Source organism: Mustelus asterias, chromosome 10, assembly GCF_964213995.1.
Source record: "Mustelus asterias chromosome 10, sMusAst1.hap1.1, whole genome shotgun sequence".
Classification (NCBI taxonomy): Eukaryota; Metazoa; Chordata; class Chondrichthyes; order Carcharhiniformes; family Triakidae; genus Mustelus; species Mustelus asterias.
The window spans coordinates 64,103,562-64,127,729 of NC_135810.1; the positions used below are offsets into that span (position 1 = coordinate 64,103,562).

Consider the following 24,168-nt stretch of genomic DNA (forward strand, 5'->3'; position numbering starts at 1 on the left):
TGAGTGCAGCTACTAAATAAACTACTTGGGCTCACGGAAAAGTAATATTGCTTTACATGTTAGGCTGGATATGTGGAATAAATTGCATATTCCAGATATGTAGAAAACTATGAATGATCCTGTGTTGGGATGAGAGGATATTTCCTCTTGTTCATCTGGAACTGTGGCGGGGCGGAGACGTTCCAATATAAGGACCTTCGCCAATAAAATGGAGACTTAGACTTAGAACCTTACAGTGCAGGAGGAGACCATTTGGTCCATTGAGTCTGCACCAGCAACAATCCCACCCAGGTCCTATCCTCATAGCCCCATGCATTTACCCTAGCTAGTCCCCCTGACACTAAGGGACAATTTAGCATGGCCAATCCACCTAACCTGCACATCTTTGGAGTGTGGGAGGAAACTGGAGCACCAGAAGGAAACCCACGCAGGCACGGGGAGAATGTGCAAACTCCACACAGACAGTGACCCAAGCCGGGAATCGAACCCGGGTCCCTGGTGCTGTGAGGCAGCAGTGCTAGCCACTGTGCCACCGTGCCACCTAGATGAGCAGGAATTTTTTCTCTGAGATTTGTGACTGTTTGGAATTCTCTTCCCCAGTGAGCAGTGGAGGGTAGTTGGGTTATATATTCAAGGCTGAGTTAAAGAGATCTCTGATTGGAAAGTGAGGGGAGTTGAGGGTTGTGGGGGCAGGTAGGAAAGTGGAGCCACCATCAGATTAGTCATGATCTTGTTGACTAGTGGAGCAGGCTTGATGGGCTGAATAGCCTGCTCCTATTTCTTATGATTTCTTTGACTTTGAATTTTATGTTCAAAGCCAAAAAATTGCAAGTCCTGCAATAAAGCTGCTGTAAATAGGTTTCTTTAATTGATACTTACTTTTCTCAGCATATGCTATTGCAGGACTTTTACATAGAAGCTTATGGTTCATAACTAGATCAAGGTGATTTCCTCGCTCCGATATGTGCATTGTTGATTTTGCTACAAGTTACAGAGGAACCCTCTGCCCAAGTTCCCCTTTTTGCATCACACCCACCGTTTGTTTGGTCATTATAGTGAATCAAAGGCTGAGATTTTATTCCTTCAAAACCCACTCAGCTGTGCTGAACTCAAATTGGACCCAGGTGTCAGAGTTGTTTTTAGAAAGTAAGGGCCACAAATGTTTCATTCATGTACAAAGTTCTCGAGCTTCTTAAACAGATTGATGGCAAATTGTCAGCCTGCATCCAGATGTGCCAAATCCCTCAATTTGACCTTGAATCCTTCCGAGACATTTGGTTTTATGGTTTACTATTTGTTTAGTGTGGCTGGGTGTCTACTTTAGAAATTTGTAAATCAAGTTAATGACATCACTGGATGGAATTTTGATTCCGTGTTAGCTATCAGCGAGTACGGCGACATGGGTGCAAAATCCCGCAAGATTAAGGAAATGGCACGGTGGCACAGTGGTTAGCACTGAGGCCTCACAGCGCCAGGGATCCGAGTTCAATTCCAGCCTCGGTTCACTGTCTGTGTGGAGTTCGCATGTTCTCCTCTTGCTTGCGTGTGTTTCCTCTGGATGCTCTGGTTTCCTTCCGCAGTCCAAAGATGTGTGGGTTAGGTTGATTGGCCATGCTAAATTGACCCTTAGTATCAGGGGGATTAGCAGGGTAAATGTGTGTGGTAACGGGGATAGGGTCTGAGTGGGATTGCTGTTGGTGCAGGCTTGATGGGCCGAATGGCCTCCTTCTGTACTGCAGGGATTCTATGATTCTGTGAAACACAATTCTTCCAGCGAGATCCCATTTTGTGATTTTTCCATGCTACTCGCCGATTACATAACTAAGCTCCCAATCTTAATTCATTATAATATAATTAGGGCGCCCCCCCCTCCCCTTTCTCCCCCCACCCCCACGAACATTAATTGTGCCCCAGCATAACATCACCCCAGTGTGAGGGCTGTGTTAAGGGGTGCTGCGGGGGACACGAGGAGGCGGACTTACCCTGGCTGCACAAAGTAGATAATTCACCTTCTTCTGACACTGCAGCCTTGTCCTCTTGTGGAGTAAGCTGGCACTCCCTATCATGGCCACAGCCTCCCAGGCGGTATTGGTCACTTTGCTGGCTGGATGTCTGACCCATTGTGGGTAGAGGGTTTCCTGCCTCTCCCCGACCCCACCCAGAAGTTTGCTGAGGGCTCCCTTGGTAAAACGTGTTGCAATCTTTCTGGCAACCATCCCCTTGATTGGACTTGGAACGTGTACAGGCGGAGCATTTAAAAGGAGTGCCCTACTGATTGCCGAGATTAAGTTGCAGTAGAGTGAGTGAATCAGAGGCAGGCTGCCACAGGCGTGGTGTGAACCATGTGAAATAAACATTTTTTTCTAGAAGAGGCTAAATATTCCTCACCAGCAGGATTCTCTCTGGATTTCTCGCTGAGACCCATACTTAGAAACAATATTGGAAAGTTTCACCCTCTGTCTCAGCATTTCAACATTTCTTACAATACACGAGAACACCAATAACCAATTATTGTAAATTGAAAATGCCTGAAAGGAACTTTGCATTTCTGCTTAAATAAGAACAGGGTATTGAAATAAATCTGCTCCACTGATTAAATTGTCTGATTTCTTCCATGTCCTTAGCCACAGCCTGAAAACAAATAGGGGAGGATAAGGACACATAAAAACAGATATTCTGATATGGGATCTTATCAGAGATTGGCAGAAAGTAATTTATTATTTTGTAGCGCCATGCAGCCTCCCAGCAATCACAACCATATGTAAAGAGTCAGCGGGGTATGGGGCTAATGTGCATGTCAGCATGCACCTCCAAACAAAGAGCATAGTTTTCCCTACTATCTGTATGTTTTCCTTCCCAGTCTCCAAGGCCTATTTTACAATGTCAGGATGGGATTTAATGGATCCCTGACAGCACAACAAGAATTCCAATCAAGAGAACTTCTTTCCCACATCTTATCCTAACCAGAAAGTATCACAAGATATGAATCAGGGCGACATGGCCTTAATGTCGTTGCATAGTCACTGTGGGATTATTTTGCTTCATGAACAGGGGAAACAATTACTGTAAAGGTCTCTCCTTTTGCTGTTTATTGGGAGCTTATTTTTTGTAAGGCGTGGCTCAGTTGGTAGCACTGTTGCCTCTGAGTTCTGGATTCAAATTGCTCTCCAGGAGTACTGCACTGTTGGAGGTACCATCTCTTGGTTAAGACATAAAACTGAACCCTTGTCTGTCTCCCAAGGGGGTGTAAAAGATCCCATGGTACTATTTCGAAGAAGAGCAGGAAACAATCCCTGGTGTCCTGGTCAATATTTATCCCTCAAACAGCATCACCAAAATGGGTAATCTGGTCTTTATCACATTGCTATTTTTGGGAGCGTTTTGACTGCTGTGTTTCCTACATTACAACAGTGACTGACTTTTCCTCTGGGTTTGGGAAAACCTGACCTGCGGACTTTCATGGCACACAAACTGCGCACTCCCAGCCCATGTGTGACTTTGCACACTATTTTGCCTTTTCACACCAGAGTCAGGTCCACGACGCAGGTTCTAGTCACACTGAAGTGAGTAAGGTCTGTTTGAACTCAGCACTGAGCTCCAGTGGCCCTGTTGAATTTGGCTTTCCCATATTTGAGAGTCATGTCCCACCGCAATATCACCGGTCAGGAGGTTTAATTGGGTTGATGCTTTTTGCCATATATAGACTTCGGGATCGGGAATCCATCCGCCATTTTGGATACACTGTGGAGTCTCTCTGACTCCACAAAGTCCAGGCCTAAATGTGGTCATTCATGCACTAAAATATGCCTTTGCACCCAAACATAAAATTGGCCCTATATTTCAAAAGTACTTAATTGACTGTAAAATGTTTGGGACATCCTATGGTCATGATCACACTATAAATGCAAGTCATTTTTTTTTTCCTTTTTGTATGTGAATAAAATTAGTTGTAATTTATTCCTTTTTTCTCAATAAAAGCTCAGAGGAAATAATCCTCAAGCTTTTTCTTGTAATGAGAGATCTTTCATTTATGATTAAGAATGCAACGCGTAGGAGCATTAGCTCAAATGTGGTCGCAGTTTCGATTGTGCTGAAGTTAGAGAACACACAAACTGGCATGCAGCTATTTTTCCTGGGCTATGGAGCTATAGGCCGGAATTTTATCGCAGCGGGTGAGGCTCGCAGAACAGAATTCTTCACTGGCCTCGGGCGGGGTTTTACGAGCCTCGCCCAAGCGAGGTCATAAAATCCCGGTGGTAGGGTTTAATATTGAAGTGCTATTTTTTAACCATTTAAGTAATTTGTCAACTGGAGAATCAACTTGAACCTGAAATTAGTGTAACAAACTCCAGCTGTGTAATGGCTTGACTGGAAAAGAATTGACATCTGTGTCATGGCTTTTCAATGAACAGCACAGTTAAAGAGCTGCATGTATTTTCAGATTTCCGTAACACACTAACTCAACAACCCTTGGGAGTTTCTGGTCTTTGTCCCAGAATCTTGTTTTCTACAAATTCATTTTCTTTGGAATGTTTGCAGATGGCTTTAACGGTTAAATCAATTACTAAGTGCTGGGAAACACACCCGTTTGCTTCTGAGAATATCACAAACTATTTCATAAATCAGAAACCGAATGGAGAATTTAACTCACTTTTCAATCAGCATTTTAATTAAATTCTATTTGGCAAACTACTCCATTTTTTCAATTAAGGTAACAGTGTTCTACCTCGTATACACTTTTGCAGCAATCTTATATCTTTGCAAACCAAATCTTTTGTTTTCCTTTAATACACATCTATCTAAAGGTTTTGAAGATGATTTGGTCTGACTGTGATATTGTGTAAAGTGTTCTTTTGTCTATCAATTAGCAAAGTAAATAATGATGCAGTACTGTGTCAGACACCTGGAGGTATATTGATGTATGGAGGAAAATATAGTTCCTAATTTTGCAGCAGTACATGTGAAATTTCAGAATTGGTTTATTGAATGTTTTCAACTTGCAATCTGTATAAAATCAATGTAAATCTACTAGCTATTCCTTTCCCAAGTTAACTATATTTGACTAATTATTACTGGGTGAAGTATTGGCTCTGATTTATAGCACACGTGTAGGAAATATAAGTAGAGTGAAAAAATCTGGGCTAATCACGATAATCCCATTGTAAATGACCTGCTGCACCTGAGGTTCATTAAAAACAAAACTACTGGAATATTTGACTTGTTACTGCGTCCATTAACCGAGGGAACATTGCCTATGGGGGCGGGGGGGGGGGGGGGGGGGATGTGTTGGAAGTGTGAGTTGTATCGGCTCCATTATGTGTGTTAACTGTTGACAAGTGAGCTGTGCTTTCTTTGTTAGGGGTATGTCAACTGAGATAAATTATTCTCTGGAATCCATTCATTTCTTCCTACTAGGTTTTGAGTTCTTGTGCCATTGGTTTGCATTATCTGATTACGTACAGAAAACGCAGAATTAACTGCAAGATTGGTAGCTAAATAGAGTGAATCTAACTGAGATTTGTTCGCTTTATTTGCTGTAACTGCCATTCATGATAAATTTGTGTAAGCATTTGCTCCTGGCAAATCTACATTTTCACATTCCTTTGTACTCTGATAAAACATAGCTTCTGGATGGCTATTGTTAGAAAACTATATCATGCAGTCATGCAAACTTTGCCCAATATCCCAGAGTTTGTGAATTTAATGCCCATTTATTGATGGTGCAGCATATTGGGTTTCCAAGGTCTTGTCTTGGTATCTCATTTCTTCTGCACAAGGGATTTATGGGAATTTTTCTTTCCATTACTATTTTTTCTCCTTCTATCCTACGGCTCCTTGGGAACTGACATACTGACCCAAATAGTTATTCATATGGGAGGCAAAAATCATGAGTGGAGTATCATGGCTGTGGCTGACTCTGTCCCCAGTCAGTGCCCATGTATACTGTTTTCTGCACAGTGCTCGAGCAGGATCCAGTGTTGGGCTATTTCCTTCAACAAAGCTCAGGAACATTTAAAGTCAATTTTCGACATCCTGCTGGCATTTAAAATTTACCAATGTAATTTTCTAAATTTAATTCAGTGATTAACTTGCATGGTTTACAGCTAATACTGCAAAACTTAAAGCAGATGTTTCATTATCATTTGTAATTGGTTTATTTCCTAGAATCCTACAGAAAATCGAGGAACATTTGGCATCCATATCCGTGTTCTGGGAGATTGGACAGGTAAGTCTAAAATGTTACAGCTGAATTGAAATATGGAAATGTTTATGCTTAATCATATCATCATTCAGACCACTTCCTCAAAACCCACCAGACCACTCCCCTGCTGAAACTAGCCCCCAGACTACTCCCTTCCTCAAACCTACCCCCTAGACCACTCCCTTCCCCCCCTCAAAAGTATTGCCCAGACCACACTCCTGAAACCTATGCCCCAGACCATTCCCTTCCCCTCATCAAATCTGTTTCATCCTTAACAGTTAAGGTGATGCCAGACAAAGTCCTCGTACCTTAAATTCACTTGCAGGCTATTTTTTCTTTTATTGAAATGCGGGAAATTTTTAAATGTGTTCTTTCACAGAATTTGGTCATTGCTGGCTAGAATAGCACTTATTGCCCATTCCTAATTGCTCTTGAGAAAATGGGCTGGGCTGAGGTGAAGCTTGCTTGCTGTAAAGTTCATGTAAGAATACTTGGAGAACAACGTATCAGAAGTGTGATGCAGCTTGATGAACAAATTGTTGAATGATTGGTAGTGAGCTGATCCCAGTCATTAATATCAATGTTGATGCACTTAAAGGAAAGCTTCGAAGTGTTGATGAAGTGGTTTATTTGTCCTCCCATGGAACGTTGGCCATTTGAGAGTTGAGAATATAGGACGTGGTGGGAAGACATTTTTCAGCCATCCAGAGACGGGTATCAAGTCCATCAAAATTGGCTTTGTCAGAGTTTGGTCTGAATGCTTGTGGAACTGGCTTCAAGAAGGACGTTTGTTTGATGGTCCTTCCATTGAAATCGGAGGGTGCAACAGAGGCATCGCTGATGGGATTTCTCTGGCACTCTTGAGTGTCGCCTATACACTGTCTAGGTCAGTCACACTGCCATATAGGATGTGCGATGACAACTAGTCTGTACACTAAGACCTCTGTTGACTTGCGGAGGTCTTTGTTGTCAAACATCAACTGCTATAGTTTGTAGAAGGCTGAGTTGGTGCAGCTGATCCAGTGTTGGATCTCCTTGTCAATAATGGCCTTTTGAGAGAGTTGGATGCCAAGGTTTGGGAGGTGCCCGTAGATTCCAGAGTCTCTCCTTCAACATATATGGGAGGTGAAATATTTGACCAGGTGTGTTTTGTTTTGGCAACACTCAAGAACGGATTAAGTTTCTTGTCTGCAGAATTGAAGAGAGCAAGAATGGCTCGCAAATCTAACACAGAGTGGGCAATGATACTGCAGTCACGCACACACTGGAGGTGATAAATGTGTATGATGGTTAGTTTCATTTTGACATGGAGGCCACTGAGGTTAAAGAGTTTCCCATCTAGGTAGTATTTGATACTGACATCAGAGGCAGATTGTAAGCAGTATGGGGAGAGATCAGGTAACCTTTTTTGATCCAGGATTTTGAAGACCTCCTCCTCAAGGTTTAGGCCGTCCTCATGTGTGCGGAACTTGGCTATCAGTTTCTGCTCAGCAGCTGATAGCCAAGTTCCGTACACATGAGGATGGCCTAAACCAGGATGTTGGGTTTATGTCACACTATCAGTAACCCCCACAGCTTGCGTCCTGGACTTGCAGAATCTCAGTGGCTGTCCTGTCTGGAGACAATACACATCTCTTTAACCTGTGCTTAATGCTCCCTCCACTCACATTGTCTGTATCTTTAAGACCTGGTTGGCTGTAGAGATTCACATTCTAATCAGTATTCTGTAACTTGATTTTGTGTCTCTGTGCACTGTTTGAGAGCAGGTTTCCACTCCATCTGACGAAGGAGCAGCGCTCCGAAAGCTAATGGCATTTGCTACCAAATAAACCTGTTGGACTTTAACCTGGTGTTGTTAAAACTCTTACTGTGTTTACCCCAGTCCAACGCCGGCATCTCCACATCAAGATTTCCCCAGCCACAGGAAATAGGTGATTCAGGAGAATTTGTGTCATGATTTTCACCACAATGGATAAAAAGGAAATACCTTGGTAGTTTCCACAGCATGACTTGTCCTCCTTGAAGATAGTTGCAATTGTTGCATTCCTGAAGTCAGTGGTTGGGGTGATGTGGAGCGGAGAGGAGTTCTTTTCCCTGCCAAATCCGTAGGATGAGTGCAAGGAATTTTGATGTGAGCAAAAGCCCACCAGTTTTAAAGACCTCGGCGGCAATTGGGGCCGCAGGCTTTGTTGTCTCATCCATTTGATTCGTTGTTGCAGCTCTCTCATTGACGGTGTTCGCCAATGGATTCTACCACAGGTTACTGAGGGATATCCTGGAGGGTATCAGCTGTCATTGTGGATTCACAGTTGAAGAGTGGTTGATACCATTCTTTCCAGTATTGACAGATGATATTGCCATCCTTAAGAAGAGAAACACCATCCTGTGAGTGAAGGGGATTTTCCAATTGATCTTGGCTGATAATAGTTGGCCCGAGTGGTTTTAAAAAAGCTACACATGTCATGAAGTTCAGCATATTGTTGGATCTCTCGAGCTTTCTCCTCCCAACACATGCCCTTCATCTTCTGGATTTGTCTTTGGGTATCAGCTTTGAGTTGTTGGAATGCTGCTTGACTTGTGACCTTGGGTTGTTCTGTCAAGCAATGAATGCTGCTAGTTTTTGTTCCATAATTCAGCATCTTTTTCATTGAACCAGTCCTGCTGAAGACAATGGCCAAACCAATGATCTGGGCAGAGGCGACCGGCTGACTTTATTTCATCCTACTGTTGTGGAATTGAGTTGGACGTGTCAAGATTTTCCAGAGAGTTATGAACCCCTAGATCTCTTTGTTCTGTAACAGTCCCCAATGCCCTACCATTAACTGAGTAAGTCCTGCCCTGGTTCAATTTACCAAAATGCATCACCTTACATTTATCTAAATTAAAGGGGCGGCACAGTGGTTAGCACTGCTGCCTCACAGCACCAGAGTTTTCCACGTTCGATTCCTGGCTTGGGTCACTATCTGTGTAGAGTCTATATGTTCTCCTTGTCTTTGTCAGGTAGGATCAATGAAAACCCTAAAGCTTTCTATAGGTATGTCAGGAATAAAAGAATGACTAGGGTAAGATTAGGGCCAGTCAAGGGCAGTAGTGGGAAGTTGTGCGTGGAGCCTGAAGAGATAGGAGAGGCGCTAAATGAATATTTTTTGTCAGTATTCACGCAGGAATAAGACAATGTTGTCGAGGAGAATACTGAGATACAGGCGATTAGACTGGATGGGATTGAGGTTAATAAGGAGGAGGTGTTAGCAATTCTGGAAAGTGTGAAAATAGATGAGTCCCCTGGGCCGGATGGGGTTTAATCCCAGGATTCTCTGGGAGGCTAGGGAGGAGATTGCAGAGCCTTTGGCTTTGATCTTTATGTCGTCATTGTCTACAGGAATAGTGCCAGAAGACTCGAGGATAGCAAATGTTGTCCCCTTGTTCAAGGGAAGTAGAGACAACCCTGGTAATTATAGACCAGTGAGCCTTACTTCTGTTGTGGGCAAAGTTTTGGAAAGGATTATAAGAGATAGGATTTATAATCATCTAGAAAGGAATAATTTGATTAGGGATAGTCAACACGGTTTTGTGAAGGGTAGGTCGTGCCTCACAAACCTTATTGAGTTCTTTGAGAATTTGACCAAAGAGGTGGATGAGGGTAAAGCAGTTGATGTGGTGTATATGGATTACAGTAAAGCGTTTGATAAGGTTCCCTATGGTAAGCTATTGCAGAAGATACGGAGGCATGGGATTGAGGGTGATTTAGCGGTTTGGATCAGGAATTGGCTAGCTGTAAGAAGACAGAGGGTGGTGGTTGATGGGAAATGTTCATCCTGGAGTTCAGTTACTAGTGGTGTACCGCAAGGATCTGTTTTGAGGCCACTGCTGTTTGTCATTTTTATAAATGACCTGGATGAGTGTGTAGAAGGATGGGTTAGTAAATTTGCGGATGAGTTGTGGACAGTGCGGAAGGTTGTTGCAGTTTACAGAGGGACATAGATAAGCTGAAGTGCTGGGCTGAGAGGTGGCAAATGGAGTTCAATGCAGAAAAGTGTGAGGTGATTCACTTTGGAAGGAGTAACACGATTACAGAGTACTGGGCTAATGGTAAGATACTTGGTAGTGTGGTTGAACAGAGAGATCTCGGTGTCCATGTGCATAGATCCCTGAAAGTTGGCACCCAGGTTGATAGGGTTGTTAAGAAGGCGTACGGAGTGTTAGCTTTTATTGGTAGAGGGATTGAGTTTCGGAGCCAGGAGGTCATGTTGCAGCTGTACAAAGCTCTGGTGTGGCCGCACTTGGAGTATTGCGTACAGTTCTGGTCACTGCATTATAGGAAGGATGTGGATGCATTGGAAAGGGTACAGAGGAGATTTACTAGGATGTTGCCTGGTATGGTGGGAAGGTCTTATGAGGAAAGGCTGAGGGACTTGAGGTTGTTTTCGTTAGAGAGAAGAAGGTTAAGAGGTGACTTAATAGAGGCATACAAGATGATCAGAGGATTAGATAGGGTGGATAGTGAGAGCCTTTTTCCTCGGATGGTGATAGCTAGCATGAGGGGACATAGCTTTAAATTGAGGGGTGATAGATATAGGACAGATGTCAGAGGTAGGTTCTTCACTCAGAGTAGTAAGGGATGGAATGCCCTGCCTGCAGCATTAGTGGACTCGCCAACATTAAGGGCATTTAAATGGTCATTGGATAAACATATGGATGATATTGGAATAGTGTAGGTTGGATGGGCTTTAGATTGGTTTCACTGGTCGACGCAACATCGAGGGCTGAAGGGCCTGTACTGCGCTGTAATGTTCTATATTGTGTCTGCGTGGGTTTCCTCCCACACTCCAAAGATGTGCACGTTAGGTGGATTGGCCATGCTAAATGACCCTTTAGTGTGAGGGGGACTAACGGGTTACGGGAATAGGGCCTGGATGGGCTTGTTGTTATTACGGGCTCGATGGGCCAAATGGCCTCCTTCTGCACTGTAGGAATTCTATGATTTTAAACTCCATCTGCCATTCATCAGTCCACTGGCCCAATTGATAAAGATCCCTTTGCAATCCTAGATAACCTTCTTCACTGTCCACTATGCCACCAATCTTGGTGTCATGTGAAAATTTATTAACCATGTCTCCTAAATTCTCACCCAAATCATTAATATAAATGACAAATAACAGTGAACCCAGCACCAATCCCTGAGGCACACTGCTGGTCACAGACCTCTAGTTTGAAAAATAACCCTCTACAACTACCCTCTGGATTCTGTCGTCAAGCCAATTTTGTATCCATTTGGTTACCTCACTCTGGATCCCATGAGATTTAACCATATGCAACAACTTACCATGCAGTACCTTGTCAAAGTCCTTGCAAAAATCGATGTAGACAATGTCGACTGCACTGCCCTCATCTACGTTCTTGGTTACCCCTTCAAAAAACTCAATCAAAGTTGTGAGACATGATTTTCCACTTACAAAGCCATGCTGACTGTACTTAATCAGTCCTTGCCTCTCTAAATGCCTGTAGATCCTGTTTCTCAGAATACCTTCTAACAACTTACCCACTACCGACATTAGGCTCATCGGCCTGGAGTTCCCAGACTTTTCCCTGCAGTCCTTTTTGAACAAAGGCTCAACATTTGCCACCCTCCAATCTTCAGGCACCTCGCCTGTGGCTGTTGATGATTCAAATATCTCTGCTAGGGTATCTGCAATTTCCTCTCTAGCTCCCACAATGTCCTGGGATAGACTTCATCAGGTCCCTGGGATTTGTCTACCCTGATGTGCTTTAAGACTTCCAGCACCTCCTCTGTAATATGTGTACTCCTCAAGCCACCACTATTTATTTCCCCAAGTTGCCTTACACCCATGCCTTTCTCAACAGTAAATACTGATGAGAAATATTAATTTAGAATCCCCATGGGCATATGATACTCCTATGGACTGGAAAATCTATGAGCGTGTGATGCATGATTCTAACAAGGATTGATGGTTGCTGGGACCATGTTACCAAGGAGCAGCAGATTTCACTTAGTATTATGCACACTTCTGAGTGCTTCCAGCCTTTTCTGTTTTTATTACTGTCTCAAACACGTTGGGCCATGTGGCTTGTGTCTTTGCTGGAACTTCTATGTAATTTGATGCGGCTATGGCTCAGTTAGTTGCACTCTGAGTTAGAACTTATTGGTTCAAGTCTCACTCCAGGACTTCTGTTCAATAATCTAAGCTGATACTTCGGATCGTAGTGTCGGAGATGCCATCTTTCCGATGAGAGGATAAACTGAGGTCCTGTCCATCCTTTCAAGTGGCATATTTTGAAGACGCTATACCTCGTGTACTTATCAATACATATTCCTCAGTCAGCATCACAAAAAATATAATATCTGGTCATTATTACTTTGCTGTGTGAAAATTAGCTGCTGAATTTCCTACATTACAATGGTTCTTATATTTCACTTGGTTGTAAAATGCTTTGAGATGTCCTGTGGTTGAGAAATGCGGTGTATATACAGGTCTGTCTTAAAATGGGTTCCTGTAACAAGTATTAGCAACTTAATAATGCATACTTGTTTATTTGAAAATCTTGGCTTGTTTTCCACTTGTGCACGAGTCAGCCTGTACATGCACCACCATCCACTCTCCAGAACAACACCCCCCACCCCCGCACCCCAAAACCCCGCCTGCCGCTTACTTCCATGGACAGGAAAATTATGAACATGTGATGCATGATTCTAACAAAGATTGATGGTTACTGGGAGCAATTTAAAAGAAGCAGCAGATTTCACTTAGCATTATGGCATACTCCAGGAAACCCATTTTAACATGTACTGGTTGACTTTATCCGGTTGACTCAATTCAAACTGCATATGGAAAGTGGAGTGTCAAATGATGATTTGATGGTGGAGTTCCACACGATATAGTTCTGTGAAGTACCATCTCTTCAAATTCTGTGCTGAGTTCTTGAGTTGACATTCAACTGTCTTCACATCTTTTCTATTCACTTTCCCATTTCTCGCCTTTGCTTATCCTGAGCCGCCACAATTCTATACTCAATTCATTGATACGTACATTGGAGTTTCATACCAGGCACTAAGAGGTCCAAGTGGCTTTTTATTCTTTAGTTATCCTGGAGCAAGAGGCAAGTTCACATTTTTGACATTCGTGCAATTAATGGGTACCTTTAGCAGGTTCTGGTTAAAAACTTTCTCCGAGATATCTTCAGTGCTTTCCTCCCTTACTGCCACACCAAGTGATTTCTTGGTTCTGTGGTTCAATTCTTACCATTTTCACTTCAGCCATCATGTTACATATTTTACAATATATTTTATGTAAACTTCCCGTGGGCAATTGCCCTGCACTGGGAAGATCCCTGACTAACAACGCCCCTCCACTCACCGCCCCTCTCGGGCCTGGCCCAGCTCAACCACCCTTTCCCGCCCTTTGTGCGATCCTCGATCCCATCCCCTGCACCCCCTCAACCCAAATTCTAACAACTTACCTGACGATCCTACCTTCTCCCTGGATTGAAATTGACCAGACCTTGTCCACCTTACAGAGCTCGGCCAGCCTGAGTTGAAAGATCAGAAAAATTTTAAGGTAAGGAAGTTGGAGAGGACTGGCAACCTGACTCTGATTGCCACTCCACAAAAGTTCAGAACCACAAAAATGTTTTGCAAACTCACCCAAGAACTGTTAAGAATTGATAAAACCCATTACTTAAACCAGCTCCGGGTGGCACGATGGCATCACATTCCTGACTTGTGCTTTGGACAGTAAGAAGTCTCACAACACCAGGTTAAAGTCCAACAGGTTTATTTGCTACCAAATAAACCTGTTGGACTTTAACCTGGTGTTGTGAGACTTCTTACTGTGTTTACCCCAGTCCAACGCCGGCATCTCCACATCATGACTACCATTGTGCTTTGGAGGCAGGAGGTGAGTTACTCACGACAGTATTTCTAGTTGCTAACCTGCTCTTGTCTCTGCATTATGTAGCACAGTGGTTAGCACTGCCGCCTCACAGCTCCAGGGACCTGGGTTCAATTCTGGCCTCGGGTCACTGTCTGTGTGGAGTTTGCACGTTCTCCCCATGTCTGCGTGGTTTCCTCCGGGTGCTCTGGTTTCCTCCCACAGTCCAAAGATGTGCAGGTTAGGTTGATTGGTCATACTAAATTGCCCCTTAGTGTCAGGGGGATTAGCAGGGTAAATACATGGGGTTACAGGGATAGGGCCTGGGTGGGATTGTTGTCGGTGCAGACCCGATGGGCCAAATGGTCTCCTTCTGCACTGTAGGGATTCTATGAAATGGGATGTCTTGTCGGTCTTTTCAGAGACTCAAATGATTAGGCACCATTGCTGTGCATTGAATTGCAATGAATGAGATCAGCACTGGACGATAATAATATACCATACATAACAAATAATTTCTGTGTATTTTTCTTGATCTTTATTAATCTCTTGCAGAAAGATTTAGAGAATTGCTGCTATCTGAACCAAACTTTGATACAGAGATCCTGCCCATACTGCAGCAGAGAAATTACCCAAAGTAAGTCTGAATGAAAGTTGCTGTTATTTACAACAATTAATACATTATCTGATGTTTAGCTTTTATTCATGTGACACTTGCGTCACTTTACTATTAGTTAATCTCCTGTAGTTCACAGGGAGTTGAGACCAAGGTTAGAGAGCAGAATATATTTGGACAAAGCTGGAGGGATGGGATAAGGGAAGAGAGAGATTTCAATCTACAAGGCATGCAGCTTGATACACAAGAAGTCAGCCAGTGAAGGAAATGCAAGTGGAATTCAGGGTAGCAGGGAAAATGGACATCACGGCAACAGATAGCCACATAATGCAAATGAGGAAAAGCCAGGAAGAAGCTTTTGGGTCAACAGGAATGATCAGGAATCCAAGACACACAAATGTCAACTAGCAGGGCTGGAGAGTGGCAAGAAAAGGGAAAAAAGATTAACGGGAGAGGGATTGTTGAGGAAAGGCAGCCATGTCAGTGGGTGAGATGGAGCTGAAGAACAGGAAAACTGATCAGTGAAAAAGGAAAATGCTTAGAATGACAAATCCAGGCAATATCAGTGGAAAATGGGGAATGTGGCTCTGGGACCATTGTTGAACATTCTATCATCGGATGTGATACAGAAGTTTGAAGGCACAGGGAGGAGGATGGATGCAGAAAGGAGTTGTGGCTCAGAAAATTGAAATGTCAACTTTTCCAGGGAATTGCAAAGGGAGATTGACTTCAGAAGTGGAAATTAGGCAAGTTATGGCTAGTACAACATTGGCAACCCTGACACATCCATTAGCTGAATATTGGACATATTAGCTGTGTTGGAAGAGGAAGTCTCTGGAGGTGAAATACACAAAAGTCCATCTAAAAGGGGAGCTGAATCTTTTAAGTTTTAATGGCACAGAATGTCAGAATCTGCCGGGAAACATTATGACTCACTCTCAATGAATACTAGTTTAGAACCTGGCTCTTAGCAAATGTTCTGTCAGGCCATTTGTGACAGTGAGTGTAGATTAGGTATATCAGTCACTCATTGATCCTGGACAATACAAAAGAAACTGTCTGAGGACTTAGTTATCTTCCAGGACGTAAAATTAGAAGATCCAAAATGTTACAGCATCGAGATGTGTTTGGGAAAATATGCTTGATCTAAGGGAAGTGGAGTCTTGGACTACAAAAGAAACACTGATAATCTGTGCGTTGATTTTCTATCATTTTTATATGAAACAAAGTAGAGAACTATGTCACAGTTTATAAATACAAGGTTAGTAAAGATTCTCAAAATTCAGTAAGTCCTGAAAAATGAGTGTGGGGATCATGATGCATGATTAATGTATGCCCATTGCTTCTGCTGCAGGTAAAACACAAAGCTCATTTATTTGATTGTAGAATGCTAAATGAATGAGTAGCTGCATGCTAAGCAGGAGGAACATAATTGTGAAAGGCTAGCATGAGTCAAATCTAGCGTAACCCATTTTAATAGTGAGTTTCCCCTGAGAAGATTGGCACAGCATGAGAGAGAGATCTTCAAGGTTACCTAATGCAGCACTGATGCTACACAGTTGGAGAGAGGCTCTCTATGCACAGGTGGCCCTCCAGGCAGGTGTTGCAAAGACAAATAACCATCAAGGTCAATGACAGCAGTTGAACCACGAGGACCTGATGCAGTACCACAGGAAGATCAATGACCACGCATCTGAGTGGTCAAGGTCAGTGAATGTATGTTTAACAAGCATACCCATACAATTGAGCCACTAGCTTCACACCCTGGTTAATATGCAGTCACAATTTCACCAGCAACAATCTCCAGCAGTAACAACTCATAACTCTCATAAATAGCTTCATTCCATCTTCATACACTTGGCACTGTTGCAAGCCTCACATGCACATCTCATTGAATTGCTGGCAACATGTGCAGAGGAAGTCTTGTGGCACTGTGATAGCGTCCCTACCTCCTGGACCAGAACTACTGACTTCAAGCCCAATGCCAGGACTTGTTGGTTATGGAAGGAGCATTTCTAACAGTGGAATAGGCTGATAATCAGCCCAGGAACCTTCCACCACTATCCCACTATTTCCTAATGGAAAAAACAGCATGTGTGAAGATACGCTAAAAAACTAGTGTTCAGGCTTTCACAACAGGTACATACCCAAAGACATTACATGGCACTCATTGACACACTTCCCTCTCACCTACAAGACAAGGTGGAACAACAACACATGACTGACGGGAGACATGAATGGTTCACTCTGATGGAGGAGTTGGTAGTTGCCATTATTAGAACTGCCACAGCTAAGGAAATGGCCAATGACAGGTCTGAGAGCATCAAAGATAACGATGTGCTCATATCTGGTTTGCCCTCTCACATCCCATTCTCCCATATCCCACAAGCTATTTTGATTTACATGTTGTAGATAATTTAGGGATGCACCTTTTGATTTGTTCCTCCCTTCTTCTTGCCGTAACCCTACCCTTGCACTTGTTTCCTTTCAGCTACTGAGAAACTGGCACCTGACCATGTAATTACCTCAACGAGGCCCATGAGGTGGGCCTCTATGGACTGGCCCATTGGACAGAAAAGTGGCAAATGGGATTCAATATGGGGGAGAGTGAGATAATTTGGGGAGATCAAGCAGGGCAAGGGAATACACAATATATGGGAGGCTATGAGAAGTGAAGAGGAATACCGGGACCATGGACTGTATGTCCATAGGTAGGACTCCATGCCTGAAAGAGAATAGAATCATGGAATCCCTACAGCGCAGAAGGAGGCCATTCAGCCCATCGAGCCTGCACCAACAACTATCCTACCTAGGCCCTATCCCCATAACCCCACAGATGTACCCTGCTAATCCCCCTGCCACTGAGGGCCAATTTAGCATGGCCAATTAAACTTACCCACATATCTTTGGAGTGTGGGAAGAAACTAGAGCACCTGGAGGAAATCCATGCAGAGACGGGGAGAATGTGCAAACTCCACACAGTCACACAAGGTTGGAATCGAACCTAAGGCAAAAACCCTCATTATGCATAAAAGGCACTTGGATATGTAGTTGAAGTTCCATAATCTACAAAGCCATAGACCGGAAAGAGAGATTAAGCTGGTTAACTCTCTTCCATTTGATACGGACATGCTGGGCTAAGTGGCCTCCTTCTCTGCCATGCATTTTCTATGGTTCCATGTTATAAAATTATGGTAACACTGAGCAAGAAAGACTCTATATTAATAGGTAGAACACTGAACGAATGGTATAAATTCCTGGAAATGGTATCCATGTCCAAATAATATTACCAGGACTCTTTTAATAAAATTACCTGAAAACTGGTAGGTATTCCTGACTTTAATACTAAGCCCAACCTTCAAGTTACATCATTTGTTGAACGATCAATAATCTGTTATAACTGATCACCTTTTATTTTCAATTGGCCTTATCTTCTTTATGTCTGCTAAATGTCTGTAACTGGGTATATTTTCTAATTGTGTCCAAATCCATTGCAATAAACATCTGACATTGCTTCTATAAAATCTAAATACAGCAGATGCTGGAAAATTGAAATAGAATCATAGAATCCCTACATTGCAGAAGGAGGCCATTCAACCCATCGAGCCTGTGTAACCCTGCTAGTCCCCCTGACACAAAGAGGCACTTAATCATGGTAAATGCATCTAACCTGCACATCTTGGACTGTGGAAGGAAACTAGAGCCTCAGAGGGAACCCACGCAGACACGAGGAGAATGTGCAAACTCCACAGAAACAGTCACCCGAGACTGGAATTGAACCTGGATCCCTGGCGCTGTGAAATAGCAGCACTAACCACTGTGCCACCGTGCCATCCATAAAAACAGAAAATGCTGGATAAACTCAGCAGGTCTGGCAGCATCTGCAGAGAATAACAGAGTTAATGTTTCGAGTCCATATGACTTCTTAAGAGCTCTGCTTCTATACGGATTCAAAACGTTAACTTTGACTTTGCGTACAGCTTTTAAACCGAAACTCCCAAATACATAATTCAGGATGAGCCTTTATAAAATACCCCTCTGGTGATGCCTTGCAGCTTGAATTGTTAGTTCTTAAAACTGCCAGTTTAATTATTAACAAATGCACAATGAGCCATGTCAGATCACTGCCTTTATTTCCTACACTGCATTCCTCCACTGTCTTTCTGCTTGTGGTAACTTGACTTGAGTTGACAGCTACCCTCTCGATTGCATGACATGTGATCAAGAACACAATGGAAATGTTCACAGTTCAATTCTAAGTGGACTAAGGAAAATATGTGGTGGTTCTCCTGTCCCTCTAATCTTTTGGCTCTGAAGCATAGCTTCCTGAGCAATTAGCACCTCAGCCTCTGCTCATTGATCATTAAACAGCGCTGAATGAATTTCGACAATGTAATGTGGAACTGAGAAAAGAGGAACTGTTATGGAAATGTGTATTATTAAACCATCAATTTCTTTTACGAGCTAGTACAGTTTTCCGACTAGACAAATGGGTTTCAGAAGAATCACTGTCATAATGCTGGAGAAGGGAGGAAGTGAAGGATTATATTAACTGTTTTAAACACACTAGTCATAAGACCACCAGCCAAGTCGTGCAGTTTGGGCAGTTAGATCACTTCAATCACTTTTTAGGTTGTTTGAACTTGTATGAGAATTGATCTCTATTAACTGCAGAAAGAATGATTTGCATCTAACCATCATACTGATCCTGCTGACTGGGTGCTGAGTTACTAAAGGAATTTTTGTGGCCTCCAATCCAGAAATTTTTGGCGATCATCCTTTGATTGAGTTCTTTTACTTTTCCAGTGATAAAAGATATTAAGACCTTTGAGGAACATTAGGAGAATAACCAACTCTATTCACTTGACAAGTTAAGGAATAATGCTCCAAAATCTGTCTACTTCTAACCCCCTCGCAAAGCAGCAAATTGATGAAACCACCAACCTTCGTTTACAGTCTGGTCAAAACGACCTCCAGTAATTAAGCTGATAATCCCCACTACATTCACAACCACATATTTCAGTGCACTGGAATATGCTGACATAAACTCCAATGTATTCATTGCTAAGTGACTAGCATGCTGTCATGGGGCCAGCAATACACTGATGTGATGTTTTGCTGAGAGAATAGATGTTTTTCCTATTAAATCATTCATTTATTTGCTAAAGTTCACATGATTGCCAGTGACCCTTGCCCTCTTCTTGTGACGTGCTGGGATCAATTTACTCGTCCCACCCGTTCCCACTGAAAATTAAGATGCATTAGTTATTTCCAAATCAGTACAAAATAAATATTGAGTTTGTGGCTGTTTCATTTGATTGCATCGCGAGCAGAAGGGTGCATTTACGGAGAACCCAGGAACGGGGAGAGGCTTGCCTCTTTCACCATTATTCCAATCTTCAAAATCAGATCCCTTGTAAGAATTCATGTGGTGACCCCCAGCGTATGCATGAAGGAATTGTGTGTTGGCAGCATGCTTGGCGTTTGTTGCTTTTCGCCAGCAATGCACTAAATCATAGATGCATTACCAAGGTAGAAATAATGAGCGGGCAAACCTTTAATTGAATCAAAGAATCACTGTAGTACAGAAGGAGGCCATTCGGCCCATCAATTCTGCACCAACCACAATCCAACCCAGGCCCTATTCTCGTAACCCCACATATTTACCCTGCTAGTCTCCCTGACACTAAGGGGCAATTTAGCATAGCCAATAGACCTAACCCGCATTCTTTGGACTGTGGGAGGAAACCGGAGCCCGGAGGACACCCAGTCAGATGTGAAGAGAATGTGCAGACTCCACACAGACAGTGACCATAGGCTGGAATTGAACCCAGGTCCCTGGCGCTGTGAGGCAGCAGTGCTAACCACTGTGCCACCATGCCACCCCTCGCTCACAATGTGCAGCTGGTGTGTGATCACAAGAAACAAATCCTGCAGCTTTGCGCAAGGTTTCCCAGAAGCATCCACAATTCCTAAGCCTTTGGTTGATCACAGATCCTGGACATCTTTGAGAGACAACACAGTATCCAGGGCAGGCTCCTTGAGGCAAAGTGTACCCACAAAGGATGTGGCTCATGACACCCAACTGGAGGCTACAAACCATCTCAGAGAGAAGATACCCGAATATTGGTGGAGCACACCATAGTCATTTAAAAAATATGATTCCACTGCCCGGACAGATCTGGCGGGTCACTGCTGTACACTCCCTCGAGGGTCTCATGGATCATCGTGGCTTGTTAGGAATAGATTAACTGCAACCTTCCATTTTAGACCTAATTTGTATATTAAGTATTTAATAGTACTCACTGGGATATATAAAGGGGTTACAGGTGGCACTGGGGGTTGGGTGCGTGTATGTGGAGTTGTAAAAGAGAATAAAATGAGTTTGTGAAGAAGATGGACTTGCATCATCTTTTATTACTGGACTGCAACTGAGAGGCTTAACATGGCTTACTGAGCACTTTACATCCTTACAACCACGGGGGGAGGAGCTGCCAGATTCCGAGATGGAACACCTGTAGATCTCCTCCGATGAGGAGGACATTGAAAGGGATGAAGGTAGTGAGGTTAAGGAAGCTGAGGCTGCAGAGGAAGAGACCATTGCATGAACAGGCATGCATGTGAGGCCCTAAGCCAGATTCCAGGAGGAGGATACTGAGTAGTACTGACTATCCTCTTGGGCAAATGTTCCCCATCATTGGCCCACATGAACATCCCTGTGGCTACTGTCTCATTTCAATCATCAGGAGCAGGTGCACCCTCCTTGGCCTGTGGCACTGAAGCTGATGGGGTCACAGTCAGATGGGATTAGGATCAGATGGACACTCCACGAGTCACCTGTGTGGATGACCCTGGGGGGTGCACCTCTTGATCCTCATCCCCATGGGTGCCCATGGCCCTGGCAGATTCCTTGAGGAGAAGGGGCAGCTGGAGTGCGATTGAGCTGGCTTGTACCCCTCTCGTGTAGCCACTGATGGATGCCACCTAGGGCTACAGCGATGGTTGTGCAGTCCTGCCATTGTCAACTTTGGTGCATTGGCATGCTGGCACTATTACCTCAGACTGAACATGGGCAGACTCTTCCATCGTTCACTGCAGTCTGAGGAGTGCAACTGACATCCCTTCCTGATGGTCCTGTGACGGTCACTGTAGCTCCAGCAACTGATTTGTGACCGAGTCCAGAGGCTCATCATCTGAGCAGCTACCAGCTACAACACTACTCTTCGATTAGAAATGTACAAATATCAGACACAATGTGCTTAAATCCGTGAGTCCTGCATCAGAAGATGGCCACAAGATCCTATTCTGAGGCAATATTTTGAGCAAAGAAGACACCTCAGAATTGTGGATGACTTGCTGATTTACGGTGAGAGACAGTTCATACTGAGAGTCCTTCGACTAGATATGCTTCAGAGCTTACACCAAGGTCACTTGGGTATCACAAAGTGTCGTGCCAAAGTGAGAAATTCTATCTGGAGGCCAGGGCTCTCCAAATCATTAGGAGAAATGATATCCAATTACATCATGTGCACTATTCATAGACAGGAGAAGGGGCAACAACTGTAAACATCCTCATTTCCATCCAGACTGTGGAAACATCTTGGGATGGATATTTTTACTTTTTGATAATGGTTGACTAGATATAAAATGTCTGCATGCTCAGACATCTGAAGCTCTCGTTGCATCATTGAAAGAAATTTTTGTCATGCACGGGATTCCAGACCTTGTCATTTTGAACAACAGTTTGATCCCAAATACTTCAAGGAGCTTACTGATTCTTACAGGTTTGTCCAAAGGACTATCTCCCCAATATACCCACAAGTTAGTGGAGCGGTTGAAAAGGAGCGTGGACAGTAAAGGCTTTATTAAAAATGAACAATGACATTCAACTAGCATTGCCAAGTTAACCTCTGTCCCATTCCAGAATGGTCTGTCTACATGTGAGCTTTTAATGGGAAGGAGGCTGAAGATTCAACTTCCTACTCTTCCAAACACATCAATGCCGACAGCAGCAGGTTTGGACAAGGTGAGAGAGAAGGCAATGAGTACCGTTCCAATCAAACACAGAGCTACGACAATTACCACAGAGTTCACAAACTACCAGACCTCCAGCCTGGAGAATCAGTGTGGATTTGTGGTCAAGGCCATGTTCTTGAGAAAGAATGCTTTGTTGTGGAGATAGAAAATGGTATAGGCGACCTTCTACAGAGTTGACAAGTTCTTCAGGAGACCTGTAAGATGCCTGAACTGTGATCCTCTAACAATTCTCATTCTATCCGACACAGTTTGAGAGAATCCGTAAAGAACTCAAATTCTCAATTTCCTCCAAGAGCGCTGAGAACGCGACAGGATAAACTGATGAAATTACGCAGTGGTCTCTGTGAGTCTGAGATGAAAGTCAGAGATTTGCAGAGGTGGGGAGCAAAGATGTAATGTGGAGGATTAATGTGAATATGTAAATGAGACAGTTCACATCATTTTGGGGAAGTAATGTAAGATCACATGAACAGCATGATCAGGATCTCTCTTGCAGCCTCATGGCAAGGATGAAGTGTCATTCTGGATGTAGTTGTTATTATGTTTTCAATAACGTTAATGCTTAACCCTACCACTGACTCCAACAATAGTCATTAACAACCTCAAACACAAGAATATCAGATACCTCAGAATTTGGAATCTGTCCTTTCCAGTGCACAAATGGTGGCCAATTCCATTGCAACAAAGACAAGTCACCCAATATCTCTGCTGCAGTGGAAGCTCAAATAGAGGAACCATGCTTGGGTCCATAGCTGTGGAACCCAGCGTCACGGAGGATTGTACGTTGTCACGTGGGTCCAGTAACTTGTCCTCAAACAGATTACTAGGATTGCTGAGATGCCCCACTAGGGAAATGGAGTGGCTCCATGGGGCACAAAGCTGCTGTTCTCTTCACATTCCTCCTCTTACCATTGCCAGTCCGGCAGTGCTCTAACTATATTTGCTGTCAGCCCGCCAAGGCAGATTGCATCACCCATGCCAAGCTGATGCCATTTTTAAAGCCAGGACCTCGAGGCCCAGAGCTGTCTTGAGGGTGCTTGTAATGTCCTAACTATGTTTGGGGTTGTGGGTTTTGAACAAAAAGAAAAAGATGTGGTTTGCACAAGTACATTCAAAATAACAACAACAGATGTATTGCAGGAGCTGTTGGCTGTACAGAGTAGGAAATGTAACTAAAGACAGGAGCCTGTAAAATGTCCCAACAACATCTCCATCAAATCATGTGACTGGCTCTTTAAGCAATTATGCAACTATTTAAATATATTACAGTGTCCTTGAAGGCCACCTACCGTCTCACCAAGTGAGAGTCAAGAGCCTTCCACCAGCCATGCTACAGCCACTGGGTGGCATAGGAACACTCAGGCAGGAAGAGACACCAGGGAGACAAGAGAATAAAGGGAATGTACACGGCTGAATAGTTCATTCCT

At 43.4% G+C, this 24,168-nt stretch overlaps 1 protein-coding gene across 2 annotated transcripts in view; it reads left to right on the plus strand.

Moving 5' to 3' along the window:
• Positions 1-24,168, plus strand: part of nox4 (NADPH oxidase 4) — a 161,536-nt gene that overhangs the window by 99,279 nt on the left and 38,089 nt on the right. For both annotated transcript variants that reach the window (XM_078221811.1, XM_078221812.1), the window contains exons 12-13: positions 6,166-6,226; positions 14,644-14,725. In XM_078221811.1, the coding sequence (XP_078077937.1) occupies positions 6,166-6,226; positions 14,644-14,725 (143 nt within the window). The remainder of the gene's footprint in view (positions 1-6,165; positions 6,227-14,643; positions 14,726-24,168) is intronic.